Here is a 24,746-nt window from a genome sequence, read left to right as displayed (position 1 = left end):
AACTACCAATGTAATAGGCGGTTAAGTACCAAGATGATACGTAAGGATTGTTTCTAGTTGAAACATCATCAACCAATCTGAGTTATTATATAAGGAGGCATTGGATCTGTACAAGGACGATCAACACAGTCATGCCAGATCGCCAGGTGCATCAACATACACTACTAGATATATAGCTAATAAACGCTATGGATTCATCAGATACCAAAGATCTTAATTTAACAACACGTGACTGGAAATACCAGACACATCAACACTAAGTATTGAGTCCCGGAATCTCTCTGTTCAGTGTTACCCTGACATTGTGATATTCCTTCGCTCATATTATCTGTATCTGACATCAATTGACTAATATTATACACCGTTGTGTGGTGAGTATTGCTCGTTCTCTCTACCATCATCTTTACATTATATAATGCCTAATTATCCTATGAGTTGGCATAAGATTGATTCTTCTCTTCTATTTGTACTTCTCTATCTCGTATATGATAAAAGAGTTGTCACGTAATAGTTCTTTCTATCTCGTATACTTTCGTATAGATGGATCTTAACACTAAGATCACGTGATCTATAGCACAACTATTTCTTTCTTTTATTTACATGCTGTGGATAATGATTTCCAAGATCGTAATAGTTATGATTTGATATGATCGATGAGATTCTAGTGAATGGTGGAATGTCTTTCTATTTTTCATCTCAGTTGGTATTGAAAAGTGCATGTCTGTGTCTTTTGCTATTCGAAAAGTCCTGTTGTGTTAGATTGCTCATACGAGATGCGTGTATGACTTACCAGTAAACATATTTCAAAGTTGGTTCAAGGTTTATATTCTCACTGGAGCAAAGTTCATTGACTGTTGTCGAACTATGGGTAAGAATTTCCATCATCCTTATCAGCCTTATGATATTCAGACACAGTTAATGGAACATATATATGAGCTACTGAATTCTGGTAAGAAAGTTGGTATCTTTGAAAGTCCTACAGGCACCGGTAAAACTTTATCTCTGATCTGTAGCACTGTAACTTGGTTGCGTGAGCATAAATTAGAAAAATTGAATAGCAAAGTGGACAATGACAATTTGTCGGATTCTACTTTCTCATCTTCTGACGACGAACCAGAATGGGTGAATCAGTTCTATAACGATAAAATTATGAAGGAGAAATCCAAAAGTTTGCAAGAATACGAAAACTATTTAGAGGGACTTTCCATGTCCAACATAAAACCTGTACTAAGGCAACTCGACATTGGCGACAGAAAGAGAAAAAAGACAGTTCCTCGACATATAGAAATTGAAATTGAGGATGATGAAACTAATTTCCTTCCAGAGCCCTATGAACAAGATTCGGTTTCAAATCAAAACGATTATGAGAAGGGCCAGATAAATGACGAAATTCAGAAGCTACTAGCTAAAATTGACAAAGGATATGATGTAAAAACAGAAAATAACATGGAATTGAAATCCCCCTTGAAAATTTACTTCTCATCAAGAACTCATTCACAGTTAACTCAATTTGCATCTCAATTGACTTTGCCATCTTTTCCGCCGTCATCACCTACACTAGAAAAAGAACGCATCAAATTTTTACCACTTGCCTCAAGAAAACAATTGTGTATCCATGCGAAGGTATCAAAGCTAAAAAGTGACTTGATAAATGACGCCTGTGTCGAAACAGTGAAACGGCAAGAATGCCAGTTTTATACCAATTCTAGGGACCTGATTTCTTCAAAGCAATTCCGTGATTATACATTCTCAGAAATTAGTGACATCGAAGACCTGGTTCAGTTGGGACATTCCCTCCATGTGTGCCCGTACTACTCATCAAGGACAGCATTGGAGGGTGCCGAAATAGTGACCCTGCCTTACCAGCATATATTGTCCTTTGAAATTCGAGAGTCTCTTGGGATCAATCTTAAAGACAGCATTGTGATAATAGATGAGGCCCACAACTTGATGGATACTATAACATCTATATATAGCTGCGAAATATCGCTGTCTGATATTAAAATCTGCAAGAAGTTGATGAAAATTTACCTCAACAAGTTTAAAAGGAAACTCAACGGAAAAAACCGTGTCAACATAATGAAGCTTATGAAATTATTGGATATACTGCAAGCATTTATAGAATCTCACTTTGAGAAAGGGAAAGAAATTTCACCACAGTCAATGTTTCGAGATAGTAATGCGGATTTATTAAACATCCATGAGCTGGTAACTTATATGAGAGGCTCCAAAATTGCATATAAAATTGACAGTTACGCAGATTCAAAGCTCAAATCTGATGAAAGTAATACAAACTCTGTGAAGCAACCAATTCTTTTCAAAATCTCAAAATTTGTTTTGTCCCTATCAAATCCCTCTTTTGAAGGTTCGTTCTTTTTCGAAGAAGGAATGATAATCAAATACATGCTGCTGGAACCCAATCAGATTTTCAAGACAATAGTAAACGACAGTAAATGCGTTATTCTTGCTGGTGGAACGATGCAACCTACTTCCGAATTCATAGAGAATCTTCTGCCTTTTGTTCCTTCAAAAGATATCGTACAGTTTTCTTGCAATCATATTATACCAGAATCAAACCTTGATACGTTTATCGTATCTGAGGGATTCAATTTCAACTATGAAAGCAGAAATAACGAATCAGTAATGTGCAAGCTTTATGACTTCCTTCTGGAACTTGGCTGCAGAGTACCTCATGGTATTGTAGTATTTTTTCCCAGTTATGGGTATCTTGAGCACGTTATCAAATTTTGGCAATTGGAGGAAATTTTCGAAAAACTGTCTATGAATAAGAGAATATTCTATGAGACTCCTGGTGGAAGTGATATACTGCCACAATATTCCTCGACGATTCTCGATAAAAAAAAAGGTGCCTTTCTATTCTCAGTGGTGGGAGGTAAACTCTCCGAGGGCATAAATTTCCAAGATAACCTAGCGAGAGCAGTTGTTATGGTAGGCCTTCCATATCCAAATCTCTATAGTAGTGAACTACTTGTCAAAAAACGGCATATCGAGCAAAAGGTGATATCTGCCGGAGGTTCTTTAAAAGACGCTAAGTCAGCAACTATCGAATTCTATGAGAATATATGTATGAAGGCTGTTAATCAGAGTATAGGAAGAGCAATTCGACACGCAAATGATTACGCATGCATATATCTCGTAGACAATAGATACTTAAACAATAAAGTTCAACATAAACTGTCTGAATGGGTCAGAAAGAGGGTTAAGTCGGAACTTAAAACTTCAGAGATATTTGCACAGACTTCTGTGTTTTTTGCATCTAATCGATGAATGTCACTCATTCCTAAAGTAAACGAAGTTCTATCCAAAGAAGTATTATTTATTAATTGATGATAGTTTAAACACTAGTCATTTTTGTACCTGTAAATATACTAATGTTACCAAATATTTTTAAAACAATAGTTGAAAGCCACCCATAGTCGTTTAAGTTATCCTTTTCTAGGTCAATTACACGACATTTACTTACTGGACAAATCTTAACATTGGTAGATATCAGGGGTAAGCCAGTAACACAGCACCTTTTCCACTCATGTTTTGATTCTGATACAATGATGTTCTCATTCGCATTCTTATTGAAATCAAAATATTCCGAAATAAACTGGCCTTTAAATTCGACTGCTGCAAGCTCAAATGGTGGGCTTTCTCCTAGAAGTACAGATAACCAAATAGCATACGCTTGATCTAACGGGTTTGTGATTTCGTTTAGGTGGTTGGAAACATAAGAAAAGATTAATGTATGTATTTTTTTAGCAGATGGAAGATCTTCTATGAAGCTACTGAATCTCCATTGTAGCATCTCTTTACTTTTTAGGATTGATGATAAGTAGTCTTCGAATGACTGGGAAGTATCAAAGACTTTTTCGCTTATCAAATTAGCCATATTTGAAGCTGGTGCATTGTATACATTGTAGGTTTGATACCAAGCCAAACCAGACGCTTTATCTGATACCTCCCATTTATCAGATAGAGGTACAATAAGCAGTCTAAAGACTTGCTCAGATGGAATAGAGTATTTCAAAGATAATCTTTCGATATCATAGAGTATTGCAACCGTGAAACCATCTGGAGAAGGAGAAATACCTCTAACATATAACTTGGTTTCGTATTTATGATATTCGTTAAATGTATTGTTCCATTTAATAAATCTCTTCTCCAGCAGAGGAGAAATCACTTCATCTGCTGAGAGGGATATGTTCGAATCGGTTAAAACGACTTTCACACTTGTCTTATCAGATAAAAGGATAGCACTTTCTTTATCAGGTAACCTAATAATAAAGAACTCATTTAAAATATCAAATGTTTCTATTGTGTGTTTGTCGGCATTTATATCATAACAATGGATAGAGCCCAAACTCGTAATTAAAACTCTATTTCCGACAAACTGGATATCACTTATTGAGAATTTAGTAGCTTCCGATATCTTTTTTATGGTCGAGGACGCTAAATCTATCAAGTAAACTTCATTTTGACTATTCGAGCATATCAGTTTTTCGTTTTGATACCTCAACAGTGTTACCCAATTATTTTCACTTTGATCACTGAAATCTAATGGAAGGCTTTTCATGTGGGTCACTACGATGTCCATGGATACAGAGAATATATCGATAGTATTTCTTTCATTTCCTGTGAATAGTAGATCACTTTTATCGTTCCATGCCAACGAATGATACGCTCGATTAGGGTAAGCTGCAGTTGTATCATCAACTTGACATAACACTTGATTGTCTTGACAAAGTAGAATGTTCGCATGTTTCGTAATCCCTGCCACTAGTCCTGGGCGAGGTGATGGGACAACGCGCACAATAGCAGGTTCCGGTTGTGAGTTTAGTATTTGATTTTGATCTAAGAAAACATTCTCAAATTTATTATCAGGACCAAGAAGATGTAACTCCTTAACGTGAAAGAGATTTTTCAAATGTTTTTGAACTGACTTACAGAACAAAGGTTCACAAATAGTCAGCTGTGGTTGGGTAGAGATATATATGCTTCCATCTTTCCCCCAAGATATATTGTCTGTCCAACTTTCAAGCGCTTTTCTTGTTATCTTTAAATCGTGCAGCACAGTCATAATCAAATCTCAAGCTCTAATGCTAACAGTTATTGGCATGCAGCAGATTAATAGTTAACTGCAGCCGTGTTTGGACAAAAATGCTATTATTCTTTTTTGTATTCCCTTTAGAACTTTTGTTTATGTTGCAAGCGTGAAAAATAGGTTCAAACATTTTTAATATTTAACAAGAGTTATATTTGAACTTTGTCGATTAAAAACCCTTTAGAAACCTTTAAAACCATAAAGGAAAGACGAGACGTGAACCCCACTACAGCAAGTTGGATTCTGCTACGCTGATGTGGTACCAATGGATTTATGTGGCAGTCGCACTGTTAATACATACATGCTATGCACAGGAATCGTGCGCGATGTATGGGAATTGTGGTAAGAAGGGCGTCTTTGGTGCGTCTTTACCATGTCCCGTGGATGCAGACTTTGAACCTCCAGTAATTGATCAAGGCGATGTACAGTTTCTTGTGGATATATGTGGGGAGGAATGGCGAGACAATGAAAGGTTATGTTGTACCAGAGAACAAATGGAAGCTTTGAAAGAAAACTTGAATAAAGCAGAAAGCATAATCGCTTCCTGTCCAGCTTGTAAGAAGAATTTCAACACAATTTTCTGTCACTTCACTTGTTCTCCTAACCAAAGGCAGTTTATTGATATAATTAGTACAGATGAATCGAGTGATGGTAGAGAAATTGTTTCTGAGTTGAATTTCTTTTTGAACTCTTCATGGGCATCATCATTTTATGATTCTTGTAAGAACGTAAAATTTTCAGCTACGAATGGTTATGCTATGGATTTGATAGGAGGTGGTGCGTCAGATTATTCTGAATTTATGAAATTTTTAGGAGACAAAAAGCCTGCGTTAGGGGGTTCTCCATTTCAAATAAACTATGAATATGAGACAAGTTCAGATGAGTACTCATTGTTTGACGAAAACGTTTTCGCCTGTAGCGATCCAAAGTACAAGTGTGCATGTGCTGATTGCTCAAACTCATGTCCAACTCTTGCTCCAATCAAAAAAGGGCGTTGCATGGTAGCTGGTATACCATGCACTTCCTTTGCCCTTTTGGTTTTGTATGCGTTAGCTTTCCTTGCGATTGGAGGTTGGCATATTATCATTTTCAGACGTCGAAAGATTAAGTCCACTAACATTGTGGAGGGTAGTGAACCTTTGCTGGATAATGGTAACGCTGCCAATTCAGATATTGATGATGGCCTATTCGTAGAATATGCCACCGAAAGAAACGCTATGAATGATAAAATCTCGGACGTTCTTTCGAACACTGTGGCCGCCTGCATCAAAAATCCTATTACCGTGTTATCTTACTCGGCTATTTTTATTACAATTCTTTTGATAGCCTTAATAGTATTTGGTGATTTGGAAACGGATCCTGTGAATCTTTGGGTCAATCCAAGCTCCCCGAAATTCAAAGAAAAAACACACTTTGATGCTAATTTCGGTCCGTTCTATAGGACCGAACAGGTTTTCATCGTCAATGATACCGGTCCTGTTTTGAGCTATGAGAACCTAAAATGGTGGTTTGAAACTGAAAACCTAATCACGGAAAACCTCTTGTCCACTGAAAATATCAGCTATCAAGATTTATGCTTCAGACCGACAGAAGACTCAACCTGCGTTATCGAATCTGTCACCCAATACTTCCAAGGTATCTTGCCTGATGAATCCTCTTGGAAGCAACAACTAGAATCATGTACAGATTCCCCCGTGAATTGTTTGCCTTCATTCCAGCAACCTTTGAAAACGAATGTTCTTTTCAGCGATGAGAATGTATTCGAATCGAACGCTTTTGTCGTTACATTGTTATTGTCCAATCATACAGAATCGGCAAAATTATGGGAAGAAAAGTTAGAACAGTATCTTCTATCATTGTCTATTCCTGATGGGCTACGAATCAGCTTCAATACCGAAATGTCATTAGAAAAGGAGTTGAATAGTAGTAGTGACATTATTGTTGTTTCTGCATCGTATTTGATCATGTTCTTCTATGCTTCTTGGGCTTTAAAAAGACGAACCGGCGGTTCTCGGTATCTGTTAGGCTGCGCAGGAGTTCTTATCGTTTTTTCTTCGGTGATTGCGTCCTCGGGACTTTTAAGTATTTTTGGAATCAAATCTACTTTGATTCTAGCAGAGGTTATTCCATTCTTAATATTAGCGATTGGTATCGACAATATCTTTCTAATTACTCATGAATTTGACAGAGTGAACTCGCACTATTCTTCCAGTACAATCCAAGAAAAAATTGTTCTTTCGATCGGCAAAATATCACCGTCGATCTTGTTTTCTTTTCTATGTCAAGGTGGATGCTTTTTATTAGCTACAATGGTAGAAATGCCAGCTGTGCGTAATTTTGCAATCTGTGCTGCGGTCGCTCTTTGCTTTAACGTCGTTTTACAGTTGACAAGTTACGTTTGCATCCTACACTTCTACGAAAAATATTATGATGCAGCCAACGTTGAAGAACTTACGGACGATAATGAAGAAGAAGGGGTACTTAATAGGACATTCTTATCTTTGCTCGATAAGAAAAGGAAGGTTCTCGGAGTTTTTTTCTCTTGGTTTATCATATCTTTAGTATTTCTGCCTTCTATCAAGTTTGGATTGGACCAAACTATGGCAGTTCCGCAAAATTCGTACTTGGTCAATTACTTCCAAGATGTCTATGAATACTTGAATGTTGGACCCCCTGTATATTTTGTTGTGAAGAATCTCGATCTAAGAATTAAATCTGCACAAAAGAAGATATGTGGTAAATTTACTGAATGTGATGATTATTCCCTAGGTAATGTTTTAGAACTAGAAAGGCTAAGATCTTCTATTGTTGAACCTTTAGCTAATTGGTACGACGACTATATGATGTTCTTAAATCCAGAACTTGACCAATGTTGCCGTTTGAAGAAAGGAAGTGAAGAAATCTGTCCACCTCACTTTCCTCCTCGTAGGTGTGAAACCTGCTATAAGGATGGAGAATGGGATTACGATATGAGTGGATTCCCAGAAGGGGATGAGTTCATGAAGTACTTCGACATATGGATAAATGCTCCGAGTGATCCTTGTCCTTTGGGAGGCAAATCGCCATATTCCTCAGCAATTGTCTATAATGATTCAAATATCATTACTTCAACCTTCAGAACTGGACATAGTCCGTTAAGATCACAAGAGGATTACATCAATGCATACAAAGATGCTCAAAGAATTGTTGATGAACTAAATGATTTGGATGTGTATGCTTACTCACCTTTCTACATCTTCTTTGTACAATATTCAACAATCGTCTCGTTAACAGCAAAGTTGATAACGGCTTCAATTTTGTTGATATTCTTTGTTTCCTGGTTACTACTTGGGTCTGCGATGACTTCTCTCATTCTTTCTGGAATAGTCACCATGATCATTGTAGACATTTTAGCTATGATGTACTTTTTCGGAATCAGGTTGAATGCGGTGTCGTTGGTTAATCTTTTAATTTGTGTAGGCTTAGCAGTTGAATTCTGCATTCATATTACTCGAGCTTTTACTATCGTTCCAGTAGGAGTTAAAAAGGACAGAAACTCTCGTGTTATTTATGCAATGACAACTATTGGGGGTTCTGTTTTGAAGGGTATTACCATGACAAAAATCATTGGTATCTCTGTTTTAGCTCTAACCCAATCAAAAATTTTTCAAGTGTTTTATTTCAGAATGTGGGCATCGTTAATCTTTGTAGCATCGCTCCACGCTCTCATCTTTTTACCGGTTTTACTATCCATGATTGGTGGAAAGTGTTTTATCGAAAGCAAATCCAATATTGCAATAGCAGAGTAAATATACTATATAGTAATTCTTCAGTCATTGTTACATACTATGTACTTAATACGGTTTTTCTAACGAAAGTCATACAGATGGGTCACAGTATTTATTCTTGCCGTATCTTGCCATATCAAAAGCAAGACTAAAATGCAACATATGTAGAATGTGTTATTCTTACTGAAATGGAAACTATTATTTACAGTTATGTTATTCTGATAATAGATTTTTCTCACGAAATTAAAAACGACATTAAAACTTCGATTTATAGATATCTCAATCAGTGAGCATTCATCCAAGATTTAGCATTCATTGAAAAAAGCAGACAGATACAGGAGTGAACGCAATATTCAGCACCTTCAGCTGATAATGGACAAGCTTCGATTACTAGGATCATATCTTAGAAAGTCTCCATTAACATCGACTGTTTCGGAGCCTGGAATCAAGATATCACCAAAACAGTTTACCTTCTCAGTTAGAGTGCGAGATAAAGACCGTCCTTCCAAAATAAGCACAACTAAAATAAATGAACCTGCCTCTAAGTTGGAAAACACTTCAACCGTGGTGCATAATGAATATTTGAATTCATTGCAGCTACCGTATCTTGCACGAACATCGTTGCGAGTTAGCAAATATGACTATAAACGAGCCGCTCAATTTTCCAACACACTAAAAAGAACTTTGAAAACTCAAGACGCACACGAAAGAATATTCTCCATATCCAGTGAAGATGTTGCTAAACTTATTTCTAGTCTTTTTCAAGTCTCTGAGGATAATGTTTCTCTTGTCGCTAAAAAGCGTTTCTTTGAAAGGGAATGTTTCACTGAAATTCCCAAAATAACAGAAGAAGTACTAAGCGATATTCAAGAGTTCGAAGACTATATTGGACTTTTGACGCACACCAAATTCCATCACAAAGGGTCATCTTTACAAGACGGAATAATACCGAAACTTCTTAAGAATTTGCTACATCCTTCTAATTTACGAATTGCGCCATTGAAAACGGCTTCAGTGTTCAACGATGTAATATACTACTACGGAAACAAGAACAATTTTGCCACCTGCAGAGAGCTTTATGCACAAATGAAATCCGAAGGTATCGCACCAAACGTCCAAACTTATAATTTAATGTTAAGGAACCTTCTCAGGAACTCCAGGTTAATTAAACAACAACTCCCATATCGCGAAGCAATATTTTATCTGGAAAGGATGAAAAAAGAGAATATATCTGCAGATGTGATAACTTGGAACACCTGTTATTTTCTTTTGAAGGATAATATATCAAGAGCTATATTTTTAGAGAAAATGGTTGAAAGAGGAGTTCCTTTAACATACCATCTATTATACGGAATCCTAGAAGAGGAAGACATTCCTTTCAATGTCATAATAGACTTTTTACGAGAGAATGATATTCCTGTTGATACAAAAATCATCAAGATATGCCACCGGTCATTAATCAAAAGGGACAAGTTCCAGGCCTCCTGGAAGCTTATGGAGTATGCAAGACACTTAAATTTTCGCGTGAAAGATCCTTTTTTCCTTGAAGAGTATCTAAGGCAGTTCTCCGAAAAAGGCAGAATGGACATGTGTATTATGACAGTGAACACCTTTAAAGCAACGTTTGAAGTTGAACCAACTCTCCATTGTTATGACCTTCTTTTCAAATGTCTTGTCAGGCAGGGATATAGTTCGGAGTTCAGCAGAGTATATCAGATGCTCCTTATCAATCTTAAAGAGCATACGGGAGGGCATGTTGTGATGAATTATTGGATCGCTAAATGCCGTGCAATCATGAATAGCAACATCAAAACGATCCCGACCCATGATTCAATTACCAGACTGGATGCATTGGCCAAAAGATGTATTTGGGATAAGCGAGGTATCAAATGGAACTGTTGGTTAGAATATTCTGAATACAGGAATGTATTCAGAAGGCTTGGGTCGGTACCGTATCAATCCAATTCTAGAGACCAATTGGATAAACACGAAGTTGCTAAAAGTTCAAAGAAAAAAGTCAAATACCTAAAGAAGCTTAAAGAGACAGCTATACGGAATAAACAGTCTCACGACGCAGCTTACAGGAATGATTATTATTCGGCATTAAAGAATGATCTTATCAATAGAGGAATAATTGAAGAACAAGCCAAATGATACGAGCATGAAACGAAATAAATATATAATGACATTATGATTTATGGTTGATATAGAAAAAGTTAATTAATAACTGCTTACCTACATGGACATATCCATGTTTCGTCCCAATTATATGATTTTTATTCTTTGTTGGAAACATATCATAAGAGTTAGGTCAAAATATCCTTCCAGTTGATCTTACGTGGCGTTTTGGTGATAACAACTGAGGTGGTGCTGTCTGTAGAAGAAGGCATATCCTGGGAGATTGTTGGCAACCTTTGGCCAAATAATAAATTAACTTCTGATAGATCGACTGCTGTAAGGAAGCCTTTAGTTTTCCAGTAACTTACACCAAGGTATAAGATGATACCCGCAGGTATCAATATGTACGCATCAACAAAATTTTTGGCATCGAATGGTTTGAAGTAAGACCATCCTTGAACCAGTCCCAAGAATATGTTGGCAATAATGCTGACAATTGGAAAAACTGGGAAAAGTTTGGCCTTGTACGGTAGTTCATCTCTGGTATGGCCCTGTAATTTCCACGCTTTTCTAAAACGAAGATGGGTGAGAGAAATGATACCCCATACGATGAAAACGCCTACACCGGACAAGTTAACAATATAGTTATAAGCATCCACGGCAGTGACGCTAACATTCATCAACGAAATTAAACCCAACGCGTTGAAAACAGTTATTGCTGGAATCGGTACACCTCTACGGTCCGTCCAAGCGAGTAATTTTGGTGCCAAACCTTCATTGGCAAGGTGAGTTAACGTCCTACTTCCAATGTATAAAGAGCCATTAATTGCCGAAATGCAAGTAATTAAAATAAATGCATTTACCAAGTGAACACCAGCTGGCCAACCTGCTCTTGAGATGGCGATGGCAATTGGAGATTTCAAAACTTTCGTGGCAAAGTTAAGGTTTTCGTCATTATATGGAACGGTGACACCATAGAATATGGAAATCCCGAGGTAAACTATTAAGATACGCCAAAATGTTTGCCTGATGGCAATCGGTACCGCTCTGCGAGGATTTTTTGATTCCGTAGCTGCCAATGCTACCGACTCCGTACCTGAATAAAACGTTGAACAAAAGACAAAGACATTAGCAATACCTTTAAACCCATTAGAAAGAGCGCCTGGATCATTCCAATACTGAAAGCCAAATGCTGGACGATTCTTAACACCTCCCGATATATAGACAATGGAAAAAATATAATACGTCAATAAACCTAAAATCTTAAACCAAGCAAGCCAATACTCGGTTTCACCGAAGGCACCCACCCCCAACAATTGGAAGACTTGGAACGCCGCCCAGAATATCAAAATGTATCCATACAAAGGGACCTGCGGTCCCCAGAACTGCATAATCGAGGATAATGTGTTATACTCATTCGCCAACACAGCGAAAAATACTACTGCATATGCGTAACCGCATACCGCCGATAGAGCATCACTATGGAACCTTCTGGTCAAAGTAGTGAATCCGCCACCAGATGGATAAAGAGTGATCATCTCACCAATGGATTCCATCATGATAAACGCAAGAATTCCAATGATCCCAAATCCAAGCAAAAGTGCCAAGGGACCACCGATTGCTAGTGCATTTCCCGCACCAATTAAACAACCAGGACCGATAATACCACCAAGTGCCAACAATGAGATGTGTCTATCCTTTAACTGTCTTTTCACACCACTATCAGGATCAAACGTATCTTCTCTATTCAGGCTTTGCTCCTCAGCGTACTCATTATTTTTAGGGTCTACCTCCATTTCAGTGACCTCATTATATGCATCCTTAAGACCTCTATTTGATACCACCTCCCCAGTGTGGTTTAATTCGTACGATCCAGTCATATCTGTTACCGTCTTTCTCCCTTCGGTTGTAAAAATACTCTCTTCTCAGGAACCTCCCAAACTATAGGCAAACTGATAGCTTATCTATATATGTACAATATATACCTATTTCTAGAGCGTCACTAATGAATGTATTTTCCCTTGATTCTAGACAAACCTTATTCTCCACGCATACAGCAGAAAATATACAGCAAGGCAAAGCCTTAAATACGATCCGAAGACCTTGCAAATATAAGACATCATGTCTTAGGCACGCAAATCCTACATTTACTCAGCTACTAGAATTGCATATGTGCCGTTGTGACTTAGGATGTCTTTTCTCGATATGCACCACTGATCACAGCAAGCGCAATGGCACTGGTATCTACGATGTTTCTAAGGGCCAGAATTTTTTCACCAACTTGACAATTAATTTCAAACTCATCACCGTCTCGAGTAATCAAAAAATGAAAAAAATAATGAAAAAAATGAAGTTTGTTTGAACATACACTATTCTTTTTTACTCACAATTTGCAGAGTTTAAAGTGTTAGGGAAACAAGTGTCTTGGGGGTTCAATGCAACGGCTAGGTTTTATGCGTTAGTTATTTTCTGCTGTGCTATAGAAATATAGAGCTGTGGAGTATTGTAGGGATTGCTTAAATATCGTGATGATGCAGTACCTTTCCATAGGAAATTGTTTGTTTTCAAGATACATATTACAAGGCCCATTTCAGAAGAAATGGCCTTCAATAAGAGTGTTTTATGGATATTTATTTGAAAGCTTAGTAACGCGCTTCTTATGATGATTAAAATCCTTTTTTCAGACGTTAGACTTCTGATTTTTAAAGGAAGAAACAAGGTATAGATATCTGAAGAGTGTGTTCCAATTAATATAATTTCTCGTAGTAGTATTTATAGCACCAATAGTTGTAGAATCGTAGAATACCTGATCTGTTGTCGCATGCGTAGCACGTAATCTGTTTTTCTTCCTAGTAGTTGTCTCCGACTCTTGTCACATTGCAAAAGTTAACATTTAAAGATTAATTGAATCTTTTAATTATTGCATTTAACAAAACCATACTGTAAAAGAACGAAACACACGCCTAAGCTACGCGAATCACTTCGGGCCCCATTAGCTGAAATTTCTATCTCACTAACGGCGGTGAAACGAATCATGACTTTCAAGAAACTGGTATCGTTTGAAGTCGAGTATGCACCTCAGTATCATTTCACTAAGTACATCTCAACTCGTACCAAGCTTCAACTAGTTCACTTAAATAACAAGTCGTCACCTTTAGTACAAGGTTACTTTGCCGTTGGAACAGAATGTCCAACAGATTCTGGTGTTCCTCACACCTTAGAGCACTTGATTTTCATGGGATCTGAGAAGTACCCATACAAAGGGTTGCTCGATACTGCTGGAAACCTATGCATGTCAAATACAAATGCTTGGACTGCCACCGATCAAACCGTTTACACTTTGTCAACCGCAGGCTGGAAAGGTTTCAAGAAACTTCTACCAGTGTATTTAGATCACTTGTTCTTTCCAACTTTGACAGAAGATGCTTGTACCACCGAGGTGTATCATATCGATCCAGACGATTTATCTGATAAAGGTGTCGTGTTTAGTGAAATGGCTGGTATCGAATCTCAATCATGGTTTATCACAACACTAGAAAAACAAAGACTATTGTTTCCAGAAGGTAGTGGATACCGGTCCGAGACTGGTGGTTTAACACCAAATTTACGTGTGTTGACGAACGATGAAATTAGAGAATTTCATAAACAAATGTATACACCAGATAATTGCTGTGTGATTATCACTGGTAACATTCCTTCAGAAGAATTGATCGAATTGATGGAAATTTTTGATAAACAGCTTCCAGAATTTACTGCGAATGAGAGAAAGAGACCTTTTATTGATACCCCGGCTTCTCAAATACCGCAATCATTAACTGAGATGAAGGAAAAGACAATCGAATTCCCTGAAGCTGACGAGTCTCAAGGCGAAGTGTCCTTTTCATGGATCACCCAACCATACTTGAAGCATATTGAAGACCAGGCTGTTAATATTTTACTGGAATATCTCACTGAATCTCCACTGGCTCCTTTCAACATGGAAATGATTGAGATCGAAAACCCATATGCTACTGACGCAGAGTATTGGAGCGATGATTTTATCAGGACAATTTCAAACATTTCATTGAAAGGTGTTCCAACAGATAGATTGCAACAAGCTAAGGAAAAGACACTTGATCTATTGAAAACCCACCATGTTTCTTTGGATAGAATCAGACTAGTCACTGAAAACATGAAATGGGATTACATATTCAAATTTGAAAAAATTGGTGACACCATGGTTGCGCATATGGCTATCACCGATTTCCTTTACGGTGCCACCGATGGGGGAGTACTTGAAGAAAGCCTGAAAACATTGGAAGATTTCAACATTCTGTTGTCTTGGTCCCAGGAAAAATGGCAAGCTTTGCTTGAAGAAAGTTTTGTTACAAATCAACCAGTGGTTGTTATTGGGAAACCTAGTTCTAAGCTCAATGAAAAACTGGAAAATGAAAATGACTCCAGGATGAAAGAAAGAGCGAAGTTATTTGATGACGCTAAAAGAAAGGCCCTAAAAGAAAGCCTCTCTCAGGCTCAGCACAACAACAATGTTCAAATTCCTGATGACGTTTTGGGATCATTTGAAATTGAAAACCCGCAAGACTCTGTTTATTTCACCGAAACTAAGAGTATTTCATGTATTCCTGTTCCATCCAATGATAGTGATTTCCCTTTGACTGATAATATCATTAATTTGAAACCAAAAGCTTTCCCTTTTTTCATTCATTTCGAGCACTTTCCATCTCAATTTGTTGAAATACATGTAGCATTAAATGTTGATTTTGTTAAAGACTGTGAACTACTGCCATATTATCATGTCGTAACAGAACTATTTTCCATGCCAATGATAGGGGAGAATGGTGAAACCATTTCTTTCGAGGATGTGGTAGCTCAGTTAAAAACTGAAACTGTTGAAACTGACATAAGTATGGGGATCGGTGGAAATTTTTCCAACTTAATTGACTTCAAGATTCAATGCAAAGCTACAAATTACTCGAAAGCGGTGAATTGGCTCAAAAGAGTTTTATTTGATTCTGTATTTGATGAAAGCAGGGTTTCAATTCTTTTAGAGAAGTTTTACAACTCAATCGTTGAAACTAAAAGGGAAGGTGATCAAATGATGTTTTCTTCTATGAATAGACATTTATACAATGAGGGATCGTTAAAGAAATCTGCCGATGAATTGTACGTTGAACCAATCATTGAATCAGTGTTGACAGATATTGAGGATGGCCACTATATCCAGAAAATTTTACCAAAACTTGAGTCATTGAGAACTCAATTAACCGAACAACTTCACAAGGCCCATATCTTAGTATTTGGCGATATTGATAGGTTGGGAGATATTTATGAACCTTGGAGCCGTTACTTCGCTCCAAAGGCTAAAAATATACCCACCGTCACTGTTACTGTTCCACTGACACCATTGCTGACCTCCAGTTTATCTGAAGTTGGAAAAAATCCAATAAAAAAGGCATTCATAGTTTCAACTCCAGCTTCCGAATCTTCATATATGCTTGCCCTCACTGCCCTTCCTGGTGATTTACATTATCTCCACCCAGATTTTCCAGCAATTTATCTGGCAGCTGTATATCTGGAATGTGTTGAAGGACCTTTCTGGAAGGGAATTCGTGGTGCAGGGTTAGCATACGGAGCTTACTTAACAAAAATGTTCGAGTCTAATATGGTGGGTTTTAACGTCTACCGTGCTTCGGATGCAGTTGCGTGTTATGAAGCAGGTAAGCAAATAGTCACTGATTACGCTGGAGGAGAAAAGATATTCGAACCTATTTTAATCAAAGCAGCAATCAGCAGCATCATAAACACGATTGCAAGTAATGAATCCAACTATTTCAATGTCGCCATAAACAAATATTTGAATACATTCTGCAAAAAGAGAGGGCCCGATTTTAACACCGAAATCTTGAAGAAACTAGAGAAAGTAACGGCAGATGATTTGAAAAACGCTATGACAGATGTGTATATTAAGATTTTTGATCCTGCTCGAGGTTCTATATTTGTAGCATGTCACCCAAGCAAAGTGGAGAGTATCCACAAATATTTCGAATCTTTGTCGTATGATATCACTGTTGAAGAGATTTTCGATGATGAAGATGACAGTGAGAACGGCAGTGGAGATAATAGTGGTGATTACAGTGGTGATAACTGATGATATGAACAAAGTAACAAAAGCTCATTGGTTACGTCCAGACTATAGATTCTTTTCAAATTGTATAATGTCCAATGAAATAATATCTAACAGAGTAAAATATTTTCACTTTCATGAAAAAAGTATCCAACGAATTGGAATAATTACTTTATTACATAGGTGTGAACTGTTACTTGAATATTATTGAAATCGGTAGTTGATGAATATCAAATGCACAATGAGAAAAAAAAAAGAAGCTATACCTGAAATGCTTTATATTTGACAATTAGGAAGAGTTAAGCAAACGAGTAAAAAAAAATTTGGACAACACTTAAATATTAAAATTAGTCACGGGAGTCAGCGTCCTCAGTGTTCTCTTTAGAAACGTCTTCTTTGTTTTGAGAAATTCGACTTTCTTCGTCGGTCGGTTGCTTGATGATTTTGTTACCATGTTCATCTTCATCCGATGCCCATTTCTTCATGAAAGGGACCATGAAATTGGCAGTAATAACCTGTTCACTTTGGTATAAAACCAATGGCACTAATAATGTACCTAATTTTGGATTATCATCTCCGTATTGGGAGGATATTAGAGAGACACCTAATGCGGCGGTCTTAGCGGCGCCACATAACATGACAGCAATTGCGTCTCTTTTACTATAGTAAAATGGCCTGAAGATCTTATAGCAAATAGTATAAGTTTTCGATGAGTGTTCTGTTGGTTCGTGGTCAAATATTTTTATTATAAACCACGGTCTGGCACATACGAAACATACAAGGGTAAAGAATAAGTATATTCCGACATTGAAGAAGCACAAAAAGATGATGCAAGCGTGAGAGACAGAGGTGAAGGCATGTTGATAGAATGCTGTTGAGAAAGACGAGAACATAATCAAGAGCAAACAGAAAGATCCAACTTTATTCATCCTAAATGTCGTCAAGAACCACGTCACCTGCTTGGGGAAAACATTTTGTAATACTTGGCCAACAAACAACGGGATAAAGACAGATAACCCGATCTGTTTCATGACATTTGCATATAACTGTTGCACGGAAGTATCTGTTGCTGGATTACCGAAAACCATTGGTCCAGAAGAGGTATACATTTGAACTAGTGCTGGAGTGATAAAGGCACCCAAAACGTTACCAATAAACACCTCACATAAACATAGTAATGCATTACCATCAGCCTTTGTCGTCATCACCACATTCGACGACACGGTTGTCGGACATGTTGCCGTTACTATTATACCGATAAGTACCCAGTCATCGATTTTATCATCATTTGCTGCTTTGATAGCACAGCAAAGCCCGTACATTATGGAGGAAGTGACTAAAAATGAAATCACCAATACGACGAGGTGAGCACGCCAATTACCCATATTCACTAATAGTTTTTTGGTCGACATGGATAGCCCACTTTGTAAGAAAATGACGATGACTGCACCGTAACCGATAGAATATTGACCTCTAATAAGACCACCACTCCTAGCAAAATTAGGGAAGAACCGCGCAAGTACAATAAATATGGCTAACCCAATGAAAAACCATTGTGATATGATATACTGTGTGATTTTATGGTTATAAATGACGGAGAGTCGGTGTTTGAACGGCGATGTGTTCTTTCTTTGTTCACTTTCAACCGACAGCGAACTATCAGATGAAACTCTATCCGCTATGTTATCACTTTCTGTCATAGCTATTTCTGAAATAAATGCCAAAACTCTGGTGTTGTCTGCTTTGTTTCAGTTCAGTAAACAATGTTGAAAGTCCGAGCTTAATACTGATATGTTAGCAAAATTTATCTTGGGATCTTGAAAACATATATTATAAGCTAATGTATAACCTTAAACGATAGTTGTCTGTGCCACTAACTAACATTTACAATCTAAAAGCTGCCGTAAGCCAAGATCGTTCGTTCTGTTCATTGTCCTTATTCTGCAGTGCATATATATATATATATATATATATATATATATATATAGATGTAAAATAATAAATCCTAGTCAAATAATGACTTTTCTTATCCTTCTAGTTTTCTGGTTTTTTTTTTTCAGCCGTTTTTCCAGGACATAATGACAACCGATTAGAGCATCTCGGACTCATCCACAAAGAGATACAACCGGCGTCACAGCTACGGTTTTTGATGACCAAACGAGATATAACTTCTCAAAGTATTGTAACAAACATCCTTATATCGTTCATTTCGCGCTGATAGGAGAGCCTTACCTACAACTCTGCGCATTTAAACACCTAATGTCTCCGGGACTCACGTGACTGGGCTTCCATTAATTTCAATTTTTCGTCATTTCACCCATACACTACATAGTACAGGCATCCTCCTCTAAACCGCAACTTTTCAACCAGTTGAAGGACTGTGGACGAGAAATCAACGACAATCTAGGATACCGTTTGCTGCATTAGGTTTGGTTTGTCGGAAACAATAACAAGATTGGAAGCTGTCAAGACATTGAACCGTAGCGTGGGGTTTTATCTTGAAATTGAGAACTGCAACTGGAAGCCAGGTGAGGTTAGTGTGCTAACATTCGGCCTGTAACGAAATCAAAAAAAAAAGAGGATGCTATTAATCCATTACTGTGGTTCCTATTACGGTGCCTTGGCAATCTGAAAATCGCTCTATTCACAGTGCAAGATTAATCCGATAAATATTACGCCAAATGCTGTCTTCGTTTGTCCATTCAACCGGTGATTTATATGCATTGATCCACTGCTCTATTTTTCTCTCTCATCAGCGAAAAAGGACTGTCCTATCATGTCACGTGATTTATATTTCCGGTGAATTTTCTCAAGCATTACTGGGATATTTCAGTATGAATACGAGAATCAACAGATAATTAGACGTCAATATTTGATGGATCTGTAAGATATGCATCCTAAGACAAAAAATGAGGTAAACTGAAGAATTCCCTACCCCAACCGGCTGCATTAAGAATTTATCGCATTGCGACTTCATCGTTGTACGTCCCTGTAATAACTCATTGGTAAAATGGTCAATTATGGAAGCTATGCACTGCGATCTGCGGTTATTACAGTTTCGTGGATTCCAGTTATACTCACCTTCACAGAACATGTATGCTATGTAGCTAAGATTGAAGGCTCCTCGATGCGACCTACGCTTAATCCAACTGATTCGTTCAATAATGAATCCGATTGGGTTCTTCTTTGGAAGTTTAATCTCAAACAAGCCAAGAATTGGAAAGAAAATGATGTAGTACTATTCAAATCCCCTTCGAATCCAAAGAAAGTATACTGTAAACGTGTTAAAGGCGTACAGTTTGATCAGGTGAAAACTAGATCACCTTATCCTAAGGATACCTGTCTGATTCCCAGAAATCATCTATGGGTCGAAGGTGATAATGTATACCATTCAGTTGACTCTAACAATTTCGGCCCCATCAGTACTGGCTTAGCATTAGGTAAAGCAGTCAAAATAGTATGGCCCCCTTCGAGATGGAGCGCAGATCTGAACATGAGCGAAGGAAGAGGTGACATTAAAGTTTTCCCTACGATGGAACATTCGTGACGTAAAGACCGAATACCTGAAGAGAGAAAGAATTTGTTGTTATTTATGTATATATACCATATTAAGCATGCACATAATGAAATGATGAGATTATGGATTTCAATTCAATTCTTATTTTATCGTTGTACCTTGTTTATTTATTCGCATTGACTAATTCCGGGAATAATCGTTTCTTCCCAGTGATGTTACTCATTCTATCGTCAGTATCGTCATCACCAAACTGGAAACTATATCCATCTGAATCTAAATCAGACTCTTCGTGCTCCAGAAATTTTGGTTTAAACTCAGTCCCTATTTCATCTGAGAATAATAGCCTGCTACTTGTACTTAGGCTGCTACTCTTTGATGAATTTAATCCATTGTTGGGAGAACCTTCGCCATATCTGTCTAGGCACAATTTGGGCGGCACGTTTATGCTGAAATTGAAATATGATGCCTCTTCATCATAGTCGATGTTTTGTTCATTGGTCAGTTGATGTTCTTCTGTAGTAACTTTGTTGGGGAGTGGGATATTATAATCGTTGTTTACATCGCTCAAACTTACAGGACAGGTTCCAATTTTGTCTTTCAACTGGAATATTTGAGTTGAGTTTGCTCGAGTCATTAGCTTCTTACTATCTCTTTTAAACTCACTCAATTCTAATTCATGATTTTTTGAATCCATGCAGACATAATGACCCTCGCATTTATTTGGGTATTTCTCATAAAATGTTTTGAAACCACCATCTAGTACGACAACGTCAGGGAAATGAAGTTTCGGATAGTTGTCATGATTTATTATTCTATCACAGGTTCTCAAATGTGATGCCATTATAGGACCTCTATAGGAGCTAAACTCGCAATGGAAGACGATTAATGGCGGCCTTTCACTGTCACAACATCTGATGTGTCTTTTATGAATAAACTCTTCTTCTAATTGCTTTTGCTTCGATATATTAATTGCATCTTTAATGTGTCCACCGAGGAACTCGTACTGAAACCTGCAGTCAACAATATAGACTTCTTGATAGAACTTGCTATAATCATCATTCATAATTTGAAGTAAAGTCTCCACTGTTATCCTCGGTAGATTATCACTGCTATGTTCTTCGTAGTGAATTGGTAGTTTTGAAATTTCTAAACGTGAGTCATAAATTGGAATACGTGTATTTCTGATTTCTACCTCATTCGTACTGGTAAACATAGAATGTGTTCGTCTGAGCTTGGCTTTTTGGGTTAAAATAGTGGGTGCCAAATCGCGTCTTTTGAAACTCCTCTGTCGCACAGCTTTTGACGACATTTTGGGATTATAATCGCATAAAAGCGTGTTTTGTGATTCGTTGTTGTTGAGCATCATATTATCATAGGGCATCTTATCGGACTTTTCATGTGTATTAAGCGATTCGATCTCAGACTCGTCATTAGAATTTTCATAATTGGAAGACTCTTCAGTGTCTCTATTTGGAGACATCAGGGAAAGCGAGTTCTCTCTTCTCAGATTCATCGGACTTAATGGCGATTGGCAAATTGATATTGACGAGTCGCTTTCGCTAACAATCAGTGTTTGTTGTTTGAAGTCCGCCAACTTGACCATTTTTCTATCAGTGGAGGATATCTCGCCTTGAAAGGCTATAGGCCTTTTGGATTCCGATGTAACAGACCTCTTTTGAGTATATGCTTCTTTATCAGATTTCCCTCGAAGAGATATGGACCATATTGAGTGTAGGTGCTTGAAGAGCCGTGTCGGCTTTTTATTCTCGAAAGAGTTATTCATTGCTTTACGATAGAACGATCTGACAATTAAACATATATGAGAAACAATGCAGAATGATCTTTGCAGATATGCTTCAAGTCTGAGTTGAATAATACTTTAATGTCGTAAATGGAGTAGGCAACTAGGTACCTTATAGTTAAGAGCGGGAGGTGAATATAAACCTGAATTCTGATCTTTGAATGCAAAAAGGAAAAAGGAAAAACAGAATAATATGAGAAATGAAATGCCTGTTGGGACGGTTAAGTGTTCAGGAGTATATTGATAGTTCAACTTCTGGGTATGCCCGGTTCAATGTTGAGAAAGGTGGGTCTTTAAGTCGGTAATTAAATCTGGTGATTAGAACCTCACAAGCGGACTGAAGAAAAGTCTACGCAAATAGTTTCTATTGAGACAAAATCAGTAAAATTAATGAGTAGCCTTCTTTCAGTTTACCAGTCGATGACTAGCGCTGATCACAGGAATACGACAGGCGCTAATGTCTTTTTGACTTTTTGATCAATTCTATTTAAAACCTCCAGATCTTGAGGTTTATCACCGCACAGAGTGAAACAAAAACAGAAACTTTTTTTTCCTAATAATGCCATTTTGCGAAACGTAAATAGTAGGGTTTTCAATTGTAAACAAAATGAAACCTTAGCGAAAAAGACATTAATTCAAGGTTAGAAAAGGACAGCATGAATCCCGTTGCGTTCCCTGTACAGCAGGTCAAAGTTAAGGGTTTATCTATTTGTGAATGCCGGAGAGTGCGTGAGGTTATGTAATCTATGAATTTGACCTATTTAATGTACTTTTCCAAATTAACTGTCGCTCTATGGGATCGATTCAATGGTTGTTTCTTGTCTGTAAGAGGGATCGAAGCAGCATTGATACTACTGGCAGGCGAACAAAAATCCTCTTTGAAGGATTGTGTAGGAAGAATTTCGGTATTTTTATTCTTAGTGAGTAGATTTTTTTTCCATTTATTTAGCTTCAACTTCATTTTATTCATTGATGATAGTTCAGATTTGGAATGAGATTCCAATGTACGCAAAATATTTGATGTTGTTGGCCTAGAAGCTGTATTTTTGGATAGCATACGGTTAACAACGTATTCATGTATCCATCCATAAATATTTGAACTGTTATGAACGTCAGGTTTCAACTGCCGATGACAGATCAGATTGTATGTGTCAAACTCAGTTTCTCCCCAGAACGGTAATACATTGTATAAAATTGCGTACACTGTAATACCAAGCGACCAAACATCAATTTTGAAAGGCTGCTCATTACTAGCATGGGCTGACCCTTCAGCGAAATTACAAAGCTCAGGAGCTGTAAACAGTGGTGTTCCCACTATTTTATTCAGTTCTTTTTCAAATAAATCCTGTAGTCTGCCATCTTTGAACGGGAGTTTGCTCGGTACGATTAATGAGCATCCGAAATCTGAGATCCTTAAGCTATGATATACTGGATCTAATAGTATGTTCTGCGGTTTTAGATCTCTGTGAATAATGCCTTGTCCTTGTAAGTACTGTAAACCATTTGATATATCTCCTAACACTTTCACTGCGAACTCCTCTACTGAATCAAGTTGACCCCGGTAGAATGACTTCCATTGCTCTATCAGATCAAACTTACTTTCTCTAGACCATTGTAACTCGCCAAGGACTGCGAGGGGTTGGATAAGCCATATTTGGTCAGAATAAGGAGAGTCCAAACATTCTAATAATTGAATTACGTTAGGGTGATTTAGTTTACTCGTAACGAAACATTCCCATCGTATTTTACTCACGTTCATTTCCATGATAAGTACATCACCAGATATGGATTCGTACCTCTTCATTGTTTTCATTATTAGGCTCATAGAAAAGGGGGAATTCATAGGTTTCTTATAGATCTGTTTGATAGCTACAACTTTTCCTGTTGTGTGACCTTTGTAAACAGTACCGAACTGTCCACAACCCAATCTTTCTCCTATGCGGTACTGGTTCACAAATTTCTGTGCGTGCTCTTCTTGAGAATCTGAATCTGAATCTGAAGCCGAAACGTACCTTTCTATTATCTTTGTCTTGCTTATAACGCCAAGTTCTAGTTTCTTTTGTTGCTCATCGATAATTTGAAAGTATGATTCCGGGTCCGTACTCATAGGTTGAATCCTAATTGACTCCGGAAACTGTATGATCGTGGGATACTTCTTCATATTTCTTACAGTAGTTGCATATCAAATTGATTGCTTGTCTAGCCAGATAACGTTTTGTAGCTGTTCTTCATCCTTTATGGTTATCTTCTCATGTGTATGCAGCATTTACGTTGAATATGATTATTCTGTACATGAAAACAGGCTTTTT

At 37.4% G+C, this 24,746-nt stretch overlaps 10 protein-coding genes and 1 non-coding gene across 11 annotated transcripts; 6 read left to right on the top strand and 5 right to left on the bottom strand.

Moving 5' to 3' along the window:
• Positions 1–864: 864 nt before the first annotated feature.
• CHL1 (DNA helicase) lies at positions 865–3,288 on the top strand (the record flags this gene model as incomplete). The annotated part of the gene is made up of 1 exon (XM_456289.1): positions 865–3,288. The coding sequence occupies one exon, from the start codon at positions 865–867 to the stop codon at positions 3,286–3,288; it is 2,424 nt and encodes an 807-aa protein (XP_456289.1).
• A 67-nt stretch (positions 3,289–3,355) lies between these two features.
• On the bottom strand, positions 3,356–5,086 carry TFC8 (transcription factor TFIIIC subunit TFC8; the record flags this gene model as incomplete). The annotated part of the gene is made up of 1 exon (XM_456288.1): positions 3,356–5,086. One exon carries the CDS (start codon positions 5,084–5,086, stop codon positions 3,356–3,358), a length of 1,731 nt encoding a protein of 576 aa, XP_456288.1.
• Positions 5,087–5,364: 278 nt separating this feature from the next.
• NCR1 (sphingolipid transporter) lies at positions 5,365–8,898 on the top strand (the record flags this gene model as incomplete). Its single annotated transcript, XM_456287.1, has 1 exon — positions 5,365–8,898. The coding sequence occupies one exon, from the start codon at positions 5,365–5,367 to the stop codon at positions 8,896–8,898; it is 3,534 nt and encodes a 1,177-aa protein (XP_456287.1).
• A 351-nt stretch (positions 8,899–9,249) lies between these two features.
• Positions 9,250–11,031, top strand: AEP3 (Aep3p; the record flags this gene model as incomplete). Its single annotated transcript, XM_456286.1, has 1 exon — positions 9,250–11,031. One exon carries the CDS (start codon positions 9,250–9,252, stop codon positions 11,029–11,031), a length of 1,782 nt encoding a protein of 593 aa, XP_456286.1.
• A 152-nt stretch (positions 11,032–11,183) lies between these two features.
• On the bottom strand, positions 11,184–12,875 carry AGP3 (Agp3p; the record flags this gene model as incomplete). The annotated part of the gene is made up of 1 exon (XM_456285.1): positions 11,184–12,875. The coding sequence occupies one exon, from the start codon at positions 12,873–12,875 to the stop codon at positions 11,184–11,186; it is 1,692 nt and encodes a 563-aa protein (XP_456285.1).
• A 767-nt stretch (positions 12,876–13,642) lies between these two features.
• SNR58 lies at positions 13,643–13,738 on the top strand. The gene has a single exon (XR_002633617.1). It is a non-coding gene; the product is annotated as a snR58 (small nucleolar RNA).
• A 291-nt stretch (positions 13,739–14,029) lies between these two features.
• Positions 14,030–17,143, top strand: SDD3 (Sdd3p; the record flags this gene model as incomplete). The annotated part of the gene is made up of 1 exon (XM_456284.1): positions 14,030–17,143. One exon carries the CDS (start codon positions 14,030–14,032, stop codon positions 17,141–17,143), a length of 3,114 nt encoding a protein of 1,037 aa, XP_456284.1.
• A 323-nt stretch (positions 17,144–17,466) lies between these two features.
• Positions 17,467–18,819, bottom strand: RCH1 (Rch1p; the record flags this gene model as incomplete). Its single annotated transcript, XM_456283.1, has 1 exon — positions 17,467–18,819. One exon carries the CDS (start codon positions 18,817–18,819, stop codon positions 17,467–17,469), a length of 1,353 nt encoding a protein of 450 aa, XP_456283.1.
• Positions 18,820–20,129: 1,310 nt separating this feature from the next.
• Positions 20,130–20,666, top strand: IMP2 (endopeptidase catalytic subunit; the record flags this gene model as incomplete). The annotated part of the gene is made up of 1 exon (XM_456282.1): positions 20,130–20,666. The coding sequence occupies one exon, from the start codon at positions 20,130–20,132 to the stop codon at positions 20,664–20,666; it is 537 nt and encodes a 178-aa protein (XP_456282.1).
• Positions 20,667–20,799: 133 nt separating this feature from the next.
• Positions 20,800–22,419, bottom strand: MIH1 (putative tyrosine protein phosphatase MIH1; the record flags this gene model as incomplete). Its single annotated transcript, XM_456281.1, has 1 exon — positions 20,800–22,419. The coding sequence occupies one exon, from the start codon at positions 22,417–22,419 to the stop codon at positions 20,800–20,802; it is 1,620 nt and encodes a 539-aa protein (XP_456281.1).
• Positions 22,420–23,194: 775 nt separating this feature from the next.
• ELM1 (serine/threonine protein kinase ELM1) lies at positions 23,195–24,598 on the bottom strand (the record flags this gene model as incomplete). The annotated part of the gene is made up of 1 exon (XM_456280.1): positions 23,195–24,598. The coding sequence occupies one exon, from the start codon at positions 24,596–24,598 to the stop codon at positions 23,195–23,197; it is 1,404 nt and encodes a 467-aa protein (XP_456280.1).
• Between the last annotated feature and the right edge of the window lie 148 nt (positions 24,599–24,746).

The sequence above is a fragment of the Kluyveromyces lactis genome, assembly GCF_000002515.2.
Source record: "Kluyveromyces lactis strain NRRL Y-1140 chromosome F complete sequence".
In the NCBI taxonomy this organism is placed as follows: Eukaryota; Fungi; Ascomycota; class Saccharomycetes; order Saccharomycetales; family Saccharomycetaceae; genus Kluyveromyces; species Kluyveromyces lactis.
This window is presented reverse-complemented; position numbering and strand designations above follow the sequence as displayed.